General features: G+C 39.4%; 1 protein-coding gene across 1 annotated transcript in view; it reads left to right on the top strand.

Moving 5' to 3' along the window:
• RTKN2 (rhotekin 2) overlaps positions 1–20440 on the top strand; it is a 41344-nt gene extending 20904 nt beyond the window's left edge. Inside the window, exons 6-12 of the mRNA XM_075257588.1 lie at positions 2437–2634; positions 3912–4006; positions 5148–5254; positions 6188–6319; positions 7761–7926; positions 17920–18027; positions 19833–20440. Coding sequence (XP_075113689.1) covers positions 2437–2634; positions 3912–4006; positions 5148–5254; positions 6188–6319; positions 7761–7926; positions 17920–18027; positions 19833–20359 — 1333 coding nt within the window. The 3' untranslated portion in view covers positions 20360–20440. The remainder of the gene's footprint in view (positions 1–2436; positions 2635–3911; positions 4007–5147; positions 5255–6187; positions 6320–7760; positions 7927–17919; positions 18028–19832) is intronic.
• Positions 20441–20954: the final 514 nt, after the last annotated feature.

The following is a 20954-nucleotide window of genomic DNA, read 5'->3' on the forward strand; positions in this document are numbered from 1 at the left end:
AAGCTGGCGGGAGCAAATTGTTGCAGTTGGGAAAAAGTCATCTGTCGTTTGTGCTATACAATTTACAAGGCACATTAGGTTCCAAATTTTCTGTGTGGACCACTTTTAGGTGAGACTTTTGTTTAACACCCCCCCCCCCCCCATACACACGCACGCACACACTCCACTACTGTAGTCGGCACATTTAAAAAAAATACTTCCCTTCCATTTTTTTTCTGATCCTTTTGACAGAACAGAAAACCAAAAACAAAGTGTAAGTATCCCCTTAGTTTCCCAACCCAGTACGTTGTCCCATAAGTGCCCACTCACAGTATAATTCCCCTGCAGGGTTACACACACAGTACAGTTCCCAGTTCCAGCAATTGCACATTATAATGTCTCTGGCTTTGGTACCCTGGAGAGTAAGCTGTGAGTATGGCTCTTCAAAGTACTCTCTTCTCTAAAGTCTCTGATCCCGCTCTCCACGTTCGACAGTGAATTGTTGTGTGTGCTGGAGAACACTCTCATAGTGAAGCTGGAGCAGTGAGTGGGGCTGGGGACCTAAGAGTGGTGAGTACTGTGAAGAGCCGTACTCGCAGCTCACTCCCTGGTAATCGTAGGCGCTTCCATCAGTGGTGATGGGTGATCTGTCACTCAGTGTACCTCGAGTGACAGTAAGATGGCACCCTAGGCAGTTCTCTACTCTTGCCTGTCTGCTCTCAATCACTCCTTTCCCCAGATCCTAGAGGCCTTTACATGACCCCCAGGGGGTCAAACTCACAGTTTAGAAACCAATGTAATAGATAATTTGATTTCTGTGAAATCGATAGCTGAAGAGATGTTTGCTATTGGTGCCGGGCAGCATGAATGATACTTTTCTTCCCTTCCCTATAAAGATGGCGCCTATACCGATATATTCTTTTTATAATGTTGCTTCATTATATATGATGCAGCGGGAATGGCACAATTGAACTACCACATAGCAGTAACTAGACAAGCGTACTTTTTCACGTTGCAATATTTCATTCAATTTCCCAGTGTTTTTTTAAGAAAAGAATGAAAAATCGCTAAATCATTAGAGATCAGTCCTTGACTTTATTCACAGCACAATGGTGTATACACCGTACACAAGCCATAACAGCGCTAAGTAGATGAAGAGCGCAGCACCCTGGGAAAGGTTTTCATTCATTTTTCATCCTTCCCTTCTAATAAATTTCTAATGTTTATTCAGTGTAATCTCATGGACAAGGACCCCAGAGCTTTACAATATGAAAGCAATGCGCATGTATTTGTGTGTCATCTTTTCTTTCTTTCTCTCTCCGAAGTGCTGATTTACTATTACTGATTTGTGCTGAAAAGTGTAATGTATCTAAGAATGTAATTGTGTCACATTGTTTATTGTCAAGTGTATTTTTTTTCACCTTTATGAGTGAAACATGCTTTAAAAAAACAAAACAAAGCATGAGTTTTGTATTAGGATACTTTCACACTGCTGTCATTCAAGTTTATTGTTCTGATCCGTCATAGGATCCAAACAATAGACCGGATTTGCTCACTGTTCTATGCTGTTTTCGTATCCGTAATCGAATCACATGACTAAATTGGAATCTGAAATGGGGCCTGGACCTTAAAGAAGAAGTGTCCATTCAGCCAACTCTCTTTATTGCAGTTTATAAAGGGGCTCTATCACCGGGAAAAGTAATTTTTAACTAATCACATGCTTGCATAGCCTATAGAAATGCTATTTCACACCTACCTTTAGTATGTAGATTGCCTCAGTGGTTTCTGAATAAGTCCATTTATATTCATATGCTAATGAGCTTCCAGCCAGCACAGGAAGTTCCCAGCAGCACTCGTCCCTGCTATTATCTCTGCTATTATCTCCTGTGTGCAAACAGGAAGCTGAGTCATCATCATCATCAACAGCAGCCTCCCATAGGAAACAATAGCAAAGGGGGTGCACTATGTATCGTGCACCAGTCTAATTAGTATATGAATAAAAACGGACTTATTCAGAAACCACTGAGGCAATCTACATACTAAAGGTAAGTGTGGAATAGCATTTCTAAAGGCTGTGCAAAGATGTGATTAGTTAAAAAAGACTTTTGCCAATGATAGAGTCCCTATAAGTACAGGCAAAGGAATAATAATTTGGCTAGAGTACTACTTTATAAGCACATTATGTTAATTAAAGATGTGGGGAGATGGGGGATGAAGCAAGTTTGTCTGGAAAGATCTGTAAATATGGATTTTTGTAAGTTCCCTTTCTTTTTATCCCTTTATTGTTCATGAATTCACCTTTTATGTTTCTTTGTGTTTGCCTTCATTTATATGCTCTTAGTTTGATTCATCCGCTATAATCAATCTCCTCTGTTCTTGTGCTTTAATGTAAAGTACACATCTTTTTATTGTGAGTTATTAATTTACAGCACAACAGATGTTTACTTGCTTTTGCAGCACTGAAGCAAGGCCAGACTTTCAATTAAAGCTGGAAGTATATAGCTGCAGCATGGAGGAATCGTCTATAGCAAACACTCCCAAGAAACTCGCTCGCAAGCTTAGAAACTCAATTGGGAAATCTGCAGGGAAGAAATTTAATTCAGAACTTGAAGAATCTGAGCCAGAAGCTTTTTTGTTCTCAAATCCTCACATGCCGTGAGTTGTGCTTTTAACATTCATTACTGTTAATATACATATATGTGGCCATTGTGTCTTTGTAGCTATCTTATGAACAATGTATGGAATCTCAGAAAAAAATGTTACCAATTGATGATTTAATTAGTTTTCATGTGAAAGCTTTTAGAGGATTATAGTAACTTTTTATTGCATCTTAAGGCATACTTTCCAGTCACATAACTTTTACTAAAATGTATTAATTTTACTATTACTTAGTTGCAAACCTTAAAACAAAGGGAAAGAAAGCGACCATATTCCTCTAATGTAGCAATTCCCAACAGGGGTATCAGCATCCAGTGATGGCTTGAAACCCGCAAGGGTACTCTGACACTACGGCGGGAAGACAACTGCATGCCTTCATGCCAAATTAGCTGCTTATTTTGTCTTTTGCTAAAAATTATTTGGTATGAGTAGCCAAAGTCTGAAAAGGTTGGGAAACACTGCAATAATACCATACAACCCATTTAAAGGGGACCTGTCAGCTGTGTTTTCCACACTTCACTGGCCTTAGCATGTGACAGTATCAAGTAATGACCTTTCATGTGGTGTCTTGGAGGTCTGAAATAGCTAAATTATATTGGGTATTGGGCTTGTTACATCAGTCCTCACCCCCCTCCCCATGACTAGTAAAGGTAAATTTGCATAGGTTGATAAAAGCTCATGAGTTTTCAGCAATAGAAAGCTTAGTGTTGGTACCATTTTATTACAAGTGAGGCACAGAGGGGCCCATTCTATTACATATGTGGGCACTAAGGTGGGGGGGTCATTATATAACTGGTAAAAAAGGCTTATTTTTATTAACATTTATAAGTGATTGCTACTTTGGGGGTACTCAGTAATTGGCATCATGCTATTGGCATTAGTCTCGTGGGGTGTGGTGGTTTTTGTTTTTTTTTTAAATTTTCCTCTGGGTCAACACTGTAGGGTTATAGGCTGGTCTTGATGTAACATCCTCAACTACTTAGGTATGTTTTTTTTTCGATAGGCGGTTGCTTGAAAAGGTTGGGAAACCCTGCTCTATACAACCAATGCAGGAACAACAGCAAATAATAACCATTCTTAAAAAGAAATACATTATCTAAATTTAAAAAAAATGCTATACATTTTCATCTACACTTGTACTTTAGTTTCCTTAATTAAATTTAACCACTTCTCAAGACATCAGACAGTGCTAGATATCAAGTCTTGCTGAATCAGCAGTGAAGGAAGACTTATTAATATAAGTAATATTTCATCTGTTTTGTTTTACCTCTTAGGGGGACAAAATATAACCTTCTGGCTAATATCACCTTCACTCTGGATAGTGTGGAAGATACCTTCAGAACTCATACCCTTACAATCACTGGACATGGTAAGTGGTTTTGCATTTGCCCACAAACTTGAAAGAGGACCTGTCTCCTCTCCTGACCATTTTAGTAAATTCTTGTATTCCCCACAATATAACAACTATAGATCATCTTTCTCTCACAAATTAGTGAATTAGGGAATATGGTCCTTTGCTAATGTTGTGACATCTTTTGTATTGCACTACATGCTATCTGATCCATAGCAACTATCCAAGTGTAAGAAGCTTAGTGTGTGATATACAGTAAACAGAGAACAAATTAGCTAGAAGGAGACGCCTAGAGGCAGGAATTTTAGAGATGTTTTCAGGAACAAATCAGCATCACTTTTAAATAGCGTGTTACATTCTGGTCCACAATCACAGGCTCTATTAACTATTAATCTGATGTCTATGTGAACATATGGCCACTAAACATAGCTGCTAAATGGCAGGCTCTGAATGGAGACCTGACGCAGGGTTCACACCAGCGTTTGGTATCTGTTTTGAGCTTTCCGTCTTCTGCATGCAGAAGACAGAAATCTGTCAGACTGTGTCCGGCCGTGAGCGCCCGTGAGCGTTTTATGTTCTGCATGCAGAAATAGGTTTTTTTAAACCGGACACAAAGTCCTGCATGTCCGACTTTGTGTCCGGTTAAAAAAAAACAAACAAAAAAAAAAAACGGTTTCGCAGTGGAGAGGACAAAACACTCACCGGCGCTCACGGCCAGACACTTTTCAAACCCATTCATTTGAATGGGTTTGAAAAATGCCAGCAGGTTTCCGTTTCCTGCCCAGTTTCGTGCAGAAAACGGAAATCTGCATAACGGAGACCAGAGCGCAGATGTGAACGAGCCTTGAGTTGTCTGGAAAGTTAGTGACCATTTGAAAGCATCCACAGGACTTTCTACTAAAAGACTTGGCATGATATGCTCACATTAGACCATTGTATCAATCGTATTATATGATCTCTGGTTGTGCTGCGTTACGTACATGTACAGAGTAAATGATGGGTCTTACCACGTCTAACACAGCTCTGATTGTGACTACTACAATATCAGGGCTAATTCCCTCTGAAGCTGGGTATTAGTATGGTTGTATGGTTTGGAATAAGTGATATTTTTGATATGTAGTAATGTCCTAATTATGTTTTTTTTTCCTGTCATTTTCAGAGGATTCCTCCTTTTGGCTCCCATTGTATGGGAATTTATGCTGCCATCTGATTGCACAACCCACATGTATGACGGATGAAGTTATCACTGGGTTTCTTAACCAGCAGGTATAAGCTTTAACTTCAATGGATAATTTATCTTTTTATTGTAAAATGTGGGCAAAAGCAAATCAGGCATGTTTGTTTATGGACATAAAAGCTGACCTGTATTTTCATGGCAAATATCAGAGCATTTGCTGCGGATGTGTTCCCGGTTGTGCAGCAGATCCACAGGAGTATTAGTACCATCAAATTTTTTAGTATTAATCCTTGGCGTTTCTATACTACCCATTTCAGATTTTTTTTTGATTTTTTTTTTCACCCCTCTACAAATGTGAAAAATCCACTATGAAATTTTCCATTGCAAATGAAGGGAGTTGTGTAAACCCTTACGTGTACGCATTGGGATGTGATTTGGTTTGTCCAAAAAACAGTGTCAGATCAGACATGTATAAAGAGGGCCTTTTACATATGTTCGAGAATATCTGCTGGGAAATTTTGCAGTGTTTTCCTGCAACCCACTGTGACAAAGCCCTAGAATTGGGTAGATTTTTCTGCGAATCGCTTACAAGTTTCTTCAGGGTTCTTTGCATTGCAAAGGTTGAAATCCATGGGTAAAACCTGCTGCAAATGCTACAGGTATAAAATGTGACTTACAACCCAACTTACCTAGGCTTTTGATTTTACTCTTTTCTTGAGCTGCTTAAACTATGTGATTTTTTTTTTTTGTGAAGTTTTATTTCTATTCTTTATGAAATAATTGAATGCTCATTATTCCTGCCTGCCGTTTAAGTATCGAAATGGGAACATCCATAATCCATCTTGTTTCCCATATGTCCACTATAGTTAATCAGGCATGACTTAGTCTTCTGTTGCCAGTTGATTTCACTGATTGTCTGTCATTATTACTATGAGGTTTTCCACAACCAAGCAGTGGTGCATATGTTGTGTTTTGTTTTATGAGAAGTAATTTTCTAATTTTTATCTCCTGTTTTAATCTAGGAAATGGTTGGTGGTGTTCGTAGTTGGATCAGACTATACTGTGTGCTGAAAGGTGGAAACCTTCATTGTTATTATACCCCAGAAGAAATAGAGGCTAAAATCGAACCAACTATGACAATTCCTATTAACAAGGTAAATTGTGTCCTTATATAAATATTTAAAGGGAGTCTTCCATCTCCCCCAAGAATATTTAACAGCTGCCACCACATTGCAGAGGACATTACACTGATATATAACAAAGTTATGTTGTATATGTCACTTTTGTAGAGTTGAAGAAAAACAACTTTGAAGTTTTATACAAATGAGGCATTCGGTGCCCTGTGGTGGGCCTTGAACTCTGGGAGCACTGCTGTTGCTGCTAAAGTAGGATGTGTGAGATCACAGAACTCCTTCCACTGCACAAGGTGGTGTAGGCAGAAGACTGTAGGGTTCTGAGTGGCAAGAGCAGTGCTCATCAACCCTTAGGGTATGTTCACACGGCGGAATGAATGAGCCTAAACAGGAGGGTGTCTCGAGCCGCGGATGCCGTGGCTGACTCAGTCGCGGCAAGATGGGGCATTCCGCTTTTTTCCGCTACTAGCTAGCGGGGGAAAAAAAGCAAGCAGCTCCCATTGAAGTCAATGGGAGCCATTTTTGCAGGCGGATTCCGCATCAAAATCCACCTGCAAAAAACTCACTGTCATCATACCCTTAGTGCACTAATTGCCTCATCTACATAAGACTTTGAAGGTATATTGTTTATTACTGTAGCATGCTCTGTAACATGGTGATGTCCGCTAAATATGCCGCTAAATAGTCCAGGAGATTCAGTTGATGTTCAATTTCCAGATCGTATTGCCCCACATGCATAGGGCCTAACTGTGCAGGATGAGTTTGTCAATCTCCTTGTTAGCACAGACTTCAAGAAACAGATCTGTTGCTCAAAAGCTAACACTGTAATCCTGTTATTTTTGTAATATACAAATGTTTTTGTTCAAAAATGGGCATCTAGTGCTGTGTGAGTGTGTAGCGTTATTAACAACTTCATAGAGTAGCCTTGGTTTTAACGGTGGAAATACTCTTCTATGTGACCCCACAGTTCACAATAAAACATTTCCCTTTTTTAATATTTAACCCCTATTTCAGACGTGATTCATCTGATTCTCGCTCCCTATTTAATGTCTGTACGTAGTCCACGAGTTGATAGTTATAGAACTATTAGTCTCTTTGTTAAATTTTTTTGTTATAGGAAGCGACTACTTCAACTCCAGTTACGTAATGGAAAAATGGGCTTGGTGTGGACAGGATCATTGGCTCCAGCAGATTTATCATCAATGCCTGGTGTTAATAATGACTAAATAATAACTAGCTACAAGCTACAGATAGTAAAATAAATGGCCTGTTCTGTCCAAAGATTAGTGGTTTTTACATAATTATTGTAAGACAGTAGGAATGTTTTGGGTTTAGCGAGTGGAAAACAATCCACATTGTATAAACCTGCCCTGTTCCTGCTTATATGTAATATAAACTGGCATGATTATTGTCCGTTTCACTGTACTGTTCAGAACTTCTTATTTTATTTTTTTTGTTTAAGGAAACAAGAATCCGTGCTGTGGAGAAAGACTCCAAGAAAAGAACAAACAGCTTTACTATTATCAACCTGGTGTCTGGAGAAGCTGTAACAAAAATATTTTCGGCTGACAGCAAAGAGGAGCTTCAGAAATGGATGGAAGCCTTCTGGCAGCATTTTTACAACCTCAGTGAGTGTACACATCTACTAGTACTCAATAATAAGTTTACTAGTTGCACGGGCACAGTAAGCATTCTGATGAAGGAAAAAAATGACTTTTATATATTACCGTAAAATATTTATCATTTTAAGTGTTTTCTGCTACTTTTAATATCAGTAGTATTTTCACTAGAATCAACCACATCTCTAATGTGTAATTGAAGGCTCATAGGACTGTCAATTAATACAATTCATTACAAAAAAAAAAAAATGCACATACCGGTAAGTGCTTTAGCCGTACCCAGAGCCAAAAATGCCTGAAGCAGCAAGATGCTGTTTCTTGTCTGAAAAAGAATTGAATAAGTGATCAACATGTCAGAATTCCCCAAATGGTATAAATAAAAACTACAGCTTGCCCTGCCTTACACAACTCCTCCATCCATGAGTATTAAAAAAAAATGTAGCAAATAAAATTTTTTTTTTTAAAGATTTTGATTTGTGTAAAGATATCAAAACATAACAAGACTACATTAATTTGGTATCACCATGAACACACTGATGCTAGGTTCACAATAGCGTTTGGGTCTCCGTTCTCAGTTTTCCTTCTTCTGCATGTTCGACTCTGTGTCCGATTTTAAAAAACCAGTTTCGCGGCGGAGAGCATAAAACGCTCACCGCCGCACATCTTTCAAACCCATTCAAATGAATGGGTGAGAAAGACTCCTGCAGGTTTCCGTCTCCTGCCTCTGTTTTGTGCAGGAAACGGAAACCTGCAGAACGGAGACCGGGCGCAGATGTGAATGAGCCCTGACTAATTTCACTCTATCACAATTTTTTTTTTCTTTTATCTTCCCAGTACTTTATTCAGAACATTATATGGAGTCTGTCAGCAGGAAATAGGTTATAAACTGAACTGCAGTGCAAACAAATAAAAAAATAAAATAAAAAACACAAAACCTGTATAGTGAGAAAAAAAATTGAAAATTTCTTCTGTTTTTCATTTCAAATATTTAGGTGATAGCTTCACTTTGCACCATCTATATAAGAATATGTGTGAACATGACTGAATCACACCCGGAGTACAGTGGCAGTATACTCTGGTGTCTGCTCTCTAGGTGGCTGCCGAAAAGAAGCCACGTACAGCACTCTATCTGTGGCAGTTCCTGAATAGAGCAAATGTGCTCAGGTTCTTCCTGCTTAATACATATGGGAACAGTCAGCCTCCATTTTCATGATTGATGGGGGATGGCCTTGGGATATGGGATAACTTGTAATTACCAAATTCCCCTTCAGGTAATTGGGGCATCACTTTAGAGCAGCTCTAGAACCCCTAGGTTGAACAGTAGAGAGAGCACATTACAAATGGTGGGTGGTGGTATTGGTGTTTTTTCTTGTTGTTGATACCCAGATCATTCATTGGTCTCTTGCGTGTGGTCTTGTTGTGTGCTGCATGTAAAAACATTTATTATTTTGTACCATATAAAAGGGCATCTTGCCATGTGTACAGATTTGGGTGGCTGTTGGCTCAAAGACTAAAGTCTACCTTCAAGCCATTGCATAAACGTTGGTTTGTTGTAGGCTTGAATGGACAGCATTGTGCACACTTGTGCTGTAGTATTTATTACCTGTTATTTATACTGCTATGAAGTGTAACATCAATAGGATAAATATACTTAGCGCGACAAGTTTATTTTTATTTCATTTTTCAATACATTCTCCACTAAAAACATTCTCTTTAATTGATAAACATGAGTGGGCGCTTCAGTGCTAGTGTACACTGTGCATAGCACCTCTGCCAAGGAAAAATGAGATACCATTAATTCTGTAACAGCAGTGCTGTACCTACAGCTCAGGCCTGGGAGGCTTTAGTTACAGAGGGAAACATTTACTGTTTTATTTCCAAACAAAGTGGGAAATAAGAACTTCTTTCAATGCAGTTCAAAATAAAACCCCTTATATTTATTCATATGAGCCACCTACTAGGTACTTGTCGCCTTGGAATTTGCAGAATGCAACAAGTTTTAAGTGGTCAGATTCTGTGTTTTTCCCTGTTAATATTTAAGGAGTTATCAGGATTAGAATTTTTTTTTTTTGTCTGTGTCTGCTGGTTCTGGTCATTGCCTTTTCAAAAGCGTCCGTCTACTTTCTTTACGTGAGTATTGTAATAAATACATGTACTCTTCATGTAATAATAATTTTGTGCCATCTCTTCATTGAATGTTTTCTTTGTTTTTCTATTATTTCCCCTAGAAATATAGGAATCAATTGTCTAGTGAGTGTTGACTGTTGGGGATGTATCTTTACACACCATGGCACTGTCTTTAAAGGGGTCACCAAGACACTGTTTTTTTTCTTTACAAATGTGTATGTGATCTGTTGGGGTCAGACACCCAGACCATGCACAGATCAGCTTTTGAAACAGCCTCCGGTTTCCAGAAGCTGCAATTGGATGGGCAGCAGTTGCAGGTTTTGCTATTCAAGAACTGGGAGTGACATAGCCACGTCTATCCTATAGCAATGGTTCTGCGGAATTTCTACTGTTGTTAAATAGCAGTGCATCTGCTTGTCCTCTAGCAGCGTCCAGTACCCAGAGGCTGATCTGTGAGGGGTCTTGGTGTTGGACCCCCTCAGATCATATTCTGATGACCTATCCTGTGGATATATCCATATGAGAAATCCAATTTGAAACTGGAAAACCTCTTTAATCACTGCTGACTATGTCAAGATTGACTAAAGAGACCGTCACCGGTTCCCGGTCGGAAAGCTTTTATTACACAGAGCGATGCACTACCAACAGACAATGATGTTTGTCTTTCTGAAAGTAATAACCCTACGAATAAGCAAATGTTTGTTTGTTGGGTGTCTGACTAGCTACGCTATTGGACAAACTGACTATCAGGAACAAGCACTTGTACGAGCATTCATTCCCAATGATTTCCTAATGCTTGATGATAAACTTGATACACAGTTATACTTTATAGACTGACTTTACCTACTAGTTGGCTTGCTTTGGCCCAGAATTTTACTTCAAAATTGTGGCACTGTTTCATACACGTAGGCCTTGACACGTCACATATAGTCACACCCATTTTTTGATCACATTGGAAAAATTGTTCTAAAACTAGATGCTCCGAAATAGATTGTGACACATTTTATGACTAAGTTCAGTAGCTAGCACAATACTAAATCTGTGCCAATGTGGCAGATTATTATTGTGTGGACTGTGTAGGAATATCAGTCTTGTGATTTGTAATTTAGGAAAACTGAACGTCCATGAAATCCTTCCTCCTCCTCCTCTTCCTCGTGCTAATGTCTCCTGTGAGTGCTATTAGCACAAGCCACATTCAGATTCCATTTCCCTAAAGCATTCATCTAATTAAACATTTTCTTCTGGAATAGACAATGAAATATTGTCTGTTTTCTTTTATATTTAATTACTATGTTTTTGCTGTTTTAAAAATTGACATTTTCTTGCAACATTAATTTTTGCGAAGGTAGAAGAACAAGAAGAACATTGCATACTTTTATTGTCTCCTTAAGAAATGTAACTCATTCATACTCAGGAAGGATCTGTTATTGTGCTATATTATTAGGTATAGCAAATATACTTGGTGTTGATTTGTGTATTTAATACAACTGTCATCATTTCCATCAGTAAATCAAGAAACCAGGGTGGCCATGCTCAGTTAAAGGGATTCCATTAAAACACATTGTTTTCTCGCTGACACGTGGGAATAGCCTTAAGAAAGGCTATTCTCCTACCTTTAGATATCTTGTTCGGGCCGCCGTTTGGTAGAAATCCCGTTTTCGTTGGTATTTAAATGAGTTCTCTTGCAGCACTGGGGGCGGACCAAACTGTACAATTGAGAGAAGACTCTAGTACCCTGATGGGCTAACTGTAGCCTGGATATAAGATGAGATATGGTTGGACATTGAGGCATACAGGTTCTGTCTGGTATCTTGCTGCACATTTGCCCATAGATGTTGCAGCTGGACCTGTAAATGCTGCCCACTTGTAGGTTGCATAAGCTGGCATTGTAGCTGGTCCCATAAATGCCTGATTGTCAATAAATCTGTTGACCCGGGAAGGCCATGGAAGTTTTGGAATCTGGTGGAGGCTTTGCTGGCAAAACCTTGGTGTGTGTGTGAAAGCAACAGATGTGTCCTGCACATATTGCCCAGCTGTTGGTGTCCCTTGTATTACGATTTGGGGTGACTGACTGTCATATGTGATTGACCCTCAGACCATCTCAGTTTGGGCAATATGTCGCTCCACAGGACCATTGTGTGATCCCAAACAGAACCTGGGTTTGTTGCTAAAGATGACAGTTTCAGTTCAAAGCAGTCCAGGTTTCCCGTTCATGACCACACTGGCTGGCTGCTAGTGACAGGACACATAATGGTTGTCTTATCTAATGAAAGTACCAACTTAGGATGGTGGAGAAAGCAACTGGGAGCTTGTCAAGGAATCTGTAGAAGCTGCTCATTCTTGTTGGTAGATCAAATGATCCTCTGTACTGGTGGTCTGTCTAGGCCTTCTAACATCTTCAGCTTGGTCAAAACAGCGTAATTGGTGGCCAATTAATTGAAACTTCTCTGTTCAATGATGTGCCTCCTCTCAGCCAGTCAACTGGGCAAAATTTCTCTGAGTGTGTTGGCATGTCTGGCAGTCAGCAGTCTCTCACCAAGAGGTGCACTACCCAAAAGTAGCCTACAAGAGCCTTTTTATAGGGCAGTGGGGAAGTACCTTTATGCTGTCTTTTGGCAGCGTGTCACATCTGGGATTATTTACCTATCTTGCATATTATTTACTTATCTGAGACATAACTGTTTACCATGTTTTGCAGTAATCTAATATCAGTGAGTGTACATTAGATGTGCATAATCTGATTTCAATAGGTTCCATAGACCTGTATGTTTGGTGCCTTCTGATTTCATCTGCTAATCGTTTTAGTCTCTGAGAGATGAGATGTGGCCAGAAATGTCTGGCAGGATTCTTCCCCACATGCAATGACTGGTTAAGCGGAGTGTGTATGGAGCAGCTGGACAGGACGATTGTTGGCTGAATCCTCTTTTGGCTGACCACTACAGTATGTAAAGGATATGGTTGGCTATAGAAAGAGACTAGTTGAGTGATGCATCATAAGAGATAAATGTCATAGCCTGGCCTTTATGTAATAGGTCAGGAAATAAATATATATAAAATAGGGAAGGTCATATAGTACATCAAATATACACTGACATAAAGTATGCGTAACATCAATGTACAGAGTGAAAGTGGGAGAACCATCTATCACACCCTTCCCAGGATAATATACTGAGGTTTACCAAGGATACACCACATCAGGATTTCTGTCCTAAAGCTTTGATCATAGGCTGTAGATGAACATGCAGAGTTTAGCAAATGTTCTTGTTTTGTCAGGGCCTTTATGAAGCGCAAGAACACACAAAATGGTGATTGCCATGTTACTCTCCATACTGTGACAATTTTTAATGTATACGTTCTGAATCCTAAGTCGGTGCCGCAGCCCTTCTTGTGGATTTGCATTGATGAAGTCCTAGCATGTAGTGATTTAAAAGAAAAATAGCTATTGTCTCCCTGGAGCAGTTTTGTAAGAAATAAGCTATTCAGTGTATTTCTATGGACAGAGATGTCACAGCAATTTCTTTTTCAATGTGGGCAACAAAAAGTCTAGGTGTAGCAGCCTTAAATGGGTTTTGTGTTTTAATAGAAAGAAAATACGTACATGCACACAAATGCTCCTTCAATCTTTAGGTGACTCCCTCTTATTGTTTAGTTTTATTCTTTGATTTTATCTGTGTTCTCATCCAATAAAGTGACATATGGCATATTACTAGGCTATGTAATCTGGTGGTCTAACTGTTGGGGCCCACACCAATCCTGAGGATAAAAGGGATGCAGTTCTGGTTTAGAAGGGTGTCCCTTTTTAGGGGGACATCGCTGTTACGAGCGCTCCCATTGAAGTGAATGGGAAGTGTTCGGCAGTCTGCTGTAATGCCGGCGTGTACGGCTCTCATACACGCCCGGCGTTACTCAGTGTGCATGCACCCTTAGATGGTATTTTTTATGTGTTTATTCTTGTAAAGCTGTGCCCTTCCAACCAGTTCACTGCAACCAGGATCCCAATTGATCGTTCTGTAGGAAAACCTAGAAGGTAAAGCAGTGCTAAAACATAGATTCAAACCTCGCTATATGCCATTACTTTATAACATGGGGAAACCCCTTTACATAATGTGTTTTTCTAACTAATACCTCCAGTCATATATCTTTGTAACATTAAAAGGAGTTTTCCATCACCAAAATGGCTTTGTACCTTTAATGTACCTTTAATGTATATATAAAAGAGCTGTTTGGTGCACCCAGGGTGAAGCCTCAACTGCTGGAACAACTGGTTTTTGCCTGTGGTCTCTGCTTATCAGATTTTCTCTGCTTATCAATTTTTATGTTGAGGTGGTGCCAGGTGGTGAAACTTCTGCTCTAGTCATGCAGAGGGAGAACCAAATGGCTTATTTGCATATGGATTAAAAGTTTTTTTGTTTGCAACTAACTCACAGAAAGTGTGAGTTAGTTGATATTGTGATAATCCCTTCCACTGTCTGTGAATCCTTTTTTTGTTTGCAGAAATATTGCACCTCTATAACACCATATAAGTGGCTTAGAAGCTAGTTAGGGGGTGTTAGACTCCCTTTAATCACCTCTGTTAGGACCACAAAATACTTGAGGATCTTTGTGGTCCCCAGAAAAATGTATCTTCACCGTTTCCAAATAGGCATAACCTATAATAAAAGTTCATATTCCATGCCTCTCCTGCTTATAAGGAGATATAGATAACTGATGTATATATTAGGTTGGTGTCTCCTGGCGGTGGCCACATTCAGTCCCTGGGCCGCTGTTGCTTCCATTTCTCTATATGGATGGTGACATGGAATAGAATTACATATTCGTGTGGTTTTGTGGTTCTCCCACCTGCATATTACATAAAGTGAAACACCAGTGGCCGGGGACAGGATTTGACTAAAGCCAATAACCGCACAACAGTGCAACTAGTAATGATACCCACCAAAAAAGCATTGCCAGCCTTGGGGACTGGATGTGGCCATTAGAGTGGATAAGTCTCTTCTGCACTGGCCTTGCCATTTTTCCAAAAGTGGGTAGGGTCAAGGCCCAAGGCGTAGTCATCATAACTCTATACCAGCAAAGAACGCCAGGAGGTTGCACCAAATTTGTGATTAACATAAACTGAGTGCACCCTTTGCTCAGCACTGATTGGACTGTATGAGAATGACACCCCCCTCCCCCAGCTCTCAATTTAGATACCATTCCTCTGCAATGTGCCATATCTCATAGAAATGTATCTCTATTATGGAGGGTACCTGTATTTACTAAAACAGACATGCCAAAATAGCTGACAGGTCCTCTTTAATTGTCATCATTGAGACATGAGCTTCAGAAGACCTTTTGCCTCTCATGTGGTTTGTGAATTTCTAAACTGATTGTGAGAGGAGTCGATAGGAATATCAAGTATATTCCGGGCCTATTTGTCAGCACTAAAATTGCCTCCAAGGTCACTGAGAACTTTAGTATCTTGTTCATGTGATTAGGATTCTGTTCATGTGTTCTGCTACATAATGGTAATTACTAATACACTGAAATGCAGGGGGATTGATAGTATATAGAGCCTTGTCCAGACGTGCAGCTATATTCAAGGTTAATTGTACCCTTTAATAACTTTATGTATCTTTCTGTAAGCCATCCATCCAAATGCAAAGGAGAAACTGTAACCCTCTTTCTTTCCTTTATTTTTTTCCCCTTTAAAGGAAGTATCTATTGACTCACTTGGTATTTTTTTAGTGCTATAGTCTAATGATAGTTCAGGTTAGGAAAATAATGGTGCTGTGTTAATGAGCCGCGGTGTTGCCCTGTTATCAGCAGCTGACAGCACTGTATGAACCGGGCTGGAACAGATGTTGAACACGTTCCTGACATTCCATGACAGCTGCTCTCAGATCGGATCATTCACCAAACAAATATTTATTCACAATCCTATAATGATTTAACACTTTGGGTTTAATGATGCTGTGTACTGAGATAATAGGAGTACATATTACACCTGATGGAGATGAGGGCAAACTCTGCAGGTGGCAAGGTGATTGGTACTTATGTGCTTGAGCATCCCGATGGTAAGATATTACAGGACGTCGGTCACCAGTGTGACGGATGTTAAACCAACCACACATATAGGTCAGGCCTCTTAATGTAATGCTGTCTTCCTCATCATAATTTTTGCCTCTGTTGCCAAGATTTCAAGTTATTTCATTGTATTAGGAAATGGGCAGTCTGAAGCACTGAGGGCAATAATCTGCTACGCCCCACACTTCTCTAATACGACATCCATTCTGGCTCATGGATACGTGTCTATTTCTAGAGGCCAGAGTCTCTTCATATGCCGGTCAATTCCTGCACCAGTTGGGGCATGATTTCCTTATTGTGGCCAGGTTATCTTCTCTTACGTGTAGTGTGTCTTATGATCTGTCCACAATAACAAATCATTGCTGGGCCCCAAGCCATACAATGCTCCTGCATTCATGGATGTATCCATTGGCATCTGATCAACACAAAAGACTGTCACTACTTAAGGTAGGCTCACATCTGCATTTGGTTTTCCGTTCAGGAGGGTCTGCTTGGGGAACCCCCGAACAGAACCTAATCCGCTTAAAAAAAACAAGTACCCTGCAGAAACCAGAGAACCCCATAAACTGGAGTCTGCGTGGTTTCCTCTGTTTCTGCCTGTTTCAAGCGGAGAAGGTAACGGAATCCCCGAATAGAGATTCGGCGCTGTTGTGAACCCAGACTTATTGAACAACGTCTCTGCTAAGGGCATTTTTGGTCCTCATAGGGTCCTAGTGGGGTCTGCGTGGTTTCCTCCCGAAAAGGACATAAAAATCCAGAGAGAAAAGCGCTCTAAAACTGTAAAAATTCTAATACAAATTTTTTAAAAAATGCTTAATTATTAATAGTTTACAAGATTAAAATTGGTTGTGTTTCTGGAGCATCTATTTTAGTGTTTTGATACTGTTCTTAATAATCCAAAATATCTTACAACAGTAAGCTATACGGCTGCTAATAATAGTAATTAGAGATGAGCGAGTACTGTTCGGATCAGCCGATCTGAACAGCACGCTCCATAGAAATGAATGGCTGCACCTGGTACTTCCGCTTTGACGGCGGCCGGCTGCTTAACCCCCCCCGCGTGCCGGCTACGTCCATTCATTTCTATGCGAGCGTGCTGTTCGGATCGGCTGATCCGAACAGTACTCACTCATCTCTAATAGTAGTCCTGCAGTCCCCTGTAGCACAAGCTGAAACCTACCCCAGCTACCTGGCTGACATATGTTACAATTGTAATTTGCTTTTTTTCTGGCAAATATTTTAATAACTGTTAGGCAGTGAAGGCCGCCGCCGCCGCTCTGCACACTTTTTGTAAAAAAAAATTTTTCTGTTCTTTTGCAATAGCAGCATGTACCATATACAATATACTCCATCACCAGGAAAGTGCGTACATAAATTCTCTATTGAGTGGGCAAGGAATGCCGGGAGATTGTATCTCCTGACGTCTTTACAATTGTGGAATTTACTATACTAATGTACTACAGGCTGTACGTCAATATAAGATCAATAATAGGATTCCTTAGGGTTTTCTAAGGTGATATGCATACGTTACATCTGTGGTAGAAATTGTAGTGTAAACTTGTAAGTTCTGCTTTGGATGTTCTAGCAATATTTGTGTTGGAGTTTCTATATGCAAATCTGATGCGTGTGCATATGCAAAACCAGTAATCCCGCTTATTGTATAATGTTGTTTATCTCCTCTTATCTCCTATAAATATATGTAAGATGGTTATGTTGCCTGATCTGGAAGCTCCATCAAAGGGAAAATGTATTTCATGCGTAAATGAAGATTGCTCTCTGTTGCCCTGCTAACACAGTTGTTCCTCATCTCAGGTCAGTGGAAGCATTGTGCGGAAGAACTCATGAAAATAGAGATTATGTCACCACGGAAACCACCATTGTTTCTAACAAAAGAGGCAACATCAGTGTACCATGATATGAGTAAGTGTAATTTGTGCATGTAAAAGGTAAAAAAAAAAAAAAAAAAAAAAATGAATAGAAAACTCTATTTTATTCTGTCCTTTTTATGTAATATTGTTTGTTTAAATGTCTATGCACCCCGTATACGGTCAGCACTGCACTCCTCTTATTTCTATAGAGACATTGTTTTAGTTTTTGTATAAACTTTACCTTACATTACAGGTGCCATTACTTCTATCTCATGTACTATCTATCTATCTATCTATCTATCTATCTATCTATCTATCTATCTATCTATCTACTTCTATCTCATGTATGTGTAATGATGGATTAAAGTTTAATTTAATTTAATTTTTTTAAAACTTAGTTGATTTGCATCCTTGCTCTCAAGCGAGTAGAGGTGATTACACTTTTTGTTTTAATCAGTCTTCTAAAGTAATGAAAAAAAAACATCTGCAAATATTATAAAACCAAAAAAAATGAATGGTTCACACTGTTTCTTTCCCCATGGGGATCACGCCCTAAAGCTCAAGTGGTTCTTCCTGTCTTTGTTTACGTGCAGTACTGCAGGCATCATGGTGCAGCGCTGAGCAGTGATGCCACTAAAGTAACACATGTTATTGCTTGTAGACAATGAACTGGAACATTTGGACTGCTGGTGCAAAGGAGTATGATTTTCTTATTAAGATTATTTTTTTATTTTATTTTTTAAAGCAGAATAATTATTCCAATGTATACAGGGATGTAGCTGTAGGGAGTATTATCAGTCCCTACTAGAGATGAGCGAACACTGTTCGGATCAGCCGATCCGAACAGCACGCTCCCATAGAAATGAATGGAAGCACCTGGCACGTACACTTTGCCGGCGGCCGGTCGCTTAACCCCCCACGTGCCAGTCGCCTGTAATGCGGCCTTTGGGTCCTGTAGGTTGAGGGAGCCCAAAGGACTCATTACAGCAAAAGCCATAGGTATTATACACAGCACATAGTAAGTGGGGACCCAATTACAGATCTATGCATCGTGGCTCAGGACCTTTCAGTCACGCCTCTTCTTTATTATATCACTACACCATGTGTATGAGATGGTATTTTTGCAATACCTTAAAACGGTAGGTTGATTAGTTTTATTGATGTGGTCTTTTATCACCATGTGTCATTGTTATTTTTTTATTTTTATAGGTAGTGATCACCCTACTGAGTAATCTTTAAGGGGATCTTCCATCATAACCCTATCCAAAAAAATCATACACTGACAGATCAAGGTTTTATAGAAGAGTGAATGTTAATGGTCCATTCACCAGTAAGATTTTATTGGTACAGATCCTGTTGGATTAAGGTGCTTTTCAGGGATTACAGTATTATTGACCTAACCTTGGACCGTACACCAACCAATCATTAGAGTGTGTTTTTTTTTCATGCACTTAGTCATACACATAGATGTGGCTATGCCTGGTGTTCATTTCCATAGGGTGACCTGCTGTACCAGGCACCATCTGTCTATACATGTGTTTGTTGTATATCACTGTGCTTAATATAACTACATTATGTTGATTTGGTAGGGGTTGGACCCCTTATGAACATACATTGATGAACCAATTTATACTAAGGATAAACCATTAAATGTAGTTCTACAGAATTGCTTTATTAAACTTAAAGAAAAATAACCAAATTCGTAACTTTGAAATTCTAATCAGTTTATTCATTTCGGGAAGCTAGAAAGAAAAAAAAAAAAAACAAAACAGAAAAAATACCCCAAACTATCAGCTACTTATGCCGCAATATTCTGTTTTACGATTCCATTTAGCATTTTATACATTTATTTTTTAGGCATTGGTTCTCCTGTGAAATTTGAAGGTCTAACAGATATTCTGCACAGGAAAATTGAAGAGACAGATGGCCAATTTCTCATTGGTCAGGAAGACTCTGTCACACCGCCATGGTCCGCCTTATTTGATGGCAATCATCAGCTCCATGTCGAAAAGAACACCCTCTCCCCATCAACAAAGAATAACGAATCAAACCTTACAGAGAAAGGAAAAAAGAGAAGAGCTCCTCCTCCACCTCCCAACCAAGCTCCATATAGTACAGATCCAAAGGCTGCAGAGCCCACAGAAAAAGAGAATATCTGGCCACGATCAAGCTTTTCTCGCAAATCTCTTGATGCCAAGTTGTCTTCTATTATGCAGCAGTTTCAAAGGCCAATTGTTCCTCCTAGAAAACCCATACTCTCTGAAGTCAGTGACCAGAATGAGCAGGAAACGGAGGAGGTTCTATCAAAACCGATCCCAGCTCCGAGGCAGAAGTCCATAAAAGATAGACTGGTCCCAAAGTCATGGCTCCAGTCTCAAGAATGACTTTTATTTTGCCATACTGTGTGTATGTGTAAAAGAGTATTGTAAACTGGAAGTAAATAATTCCCATGCAAATTAACTATAATTTGCCACTAAGAACTCAATGAAAGGGAAGACTTTCTCTTTCTCCCTCTGAGCAATTTGTTGCACAGCATAATTGGCTTATTATTTTAATCACAATCCTATCCTCGTGTTATTTGTTATGTGCTCAGATTATGTATAAGAATTTTTGAATACCCTGAAAGAAAAACCGGGCTTTTAATCTTCAAAGAAAGTTTTCTTTTTTATCATTATCCGCTGGCTCGCAGCCTGTTCTGCCTCGTAATTACACGCAGGACACAAAAGTAAAATGTCAGTTTAAGTTGAATTGTACACATTTATTTCTTTCTATGCCGGTTACTGTCCTGAGCCGAGGCTTTGCTAAGATTAGTCTTACTAATCGGGCCTATTACAGTTCATAGTCATTAAATATAAGACAGTAATATAAAAATACGGAATACAATTCATATAATGAGGCACTGCTTACCATGTAAATCACTGATTTTAATAGTTTTTTTATACTTGTTTTTTTAAGCATATTTCAACTGTGAAAATTGAT

The sequence above is a fragment of the Leptodactylus fuscus genome, chromosome 10 (genome assembly GCF_031893055.1).
Source record: "Leptodactylus fuscus isolate aLepFus1 chromosome 10, aLepFus1.hap2, whole genome shotgun sequence".
NCBI lineage: Eukaryota > Metazoa > Chordata > Amphibia > Anura > Leptodactylidae > Leptodactylus > Leptodactylus fuscus.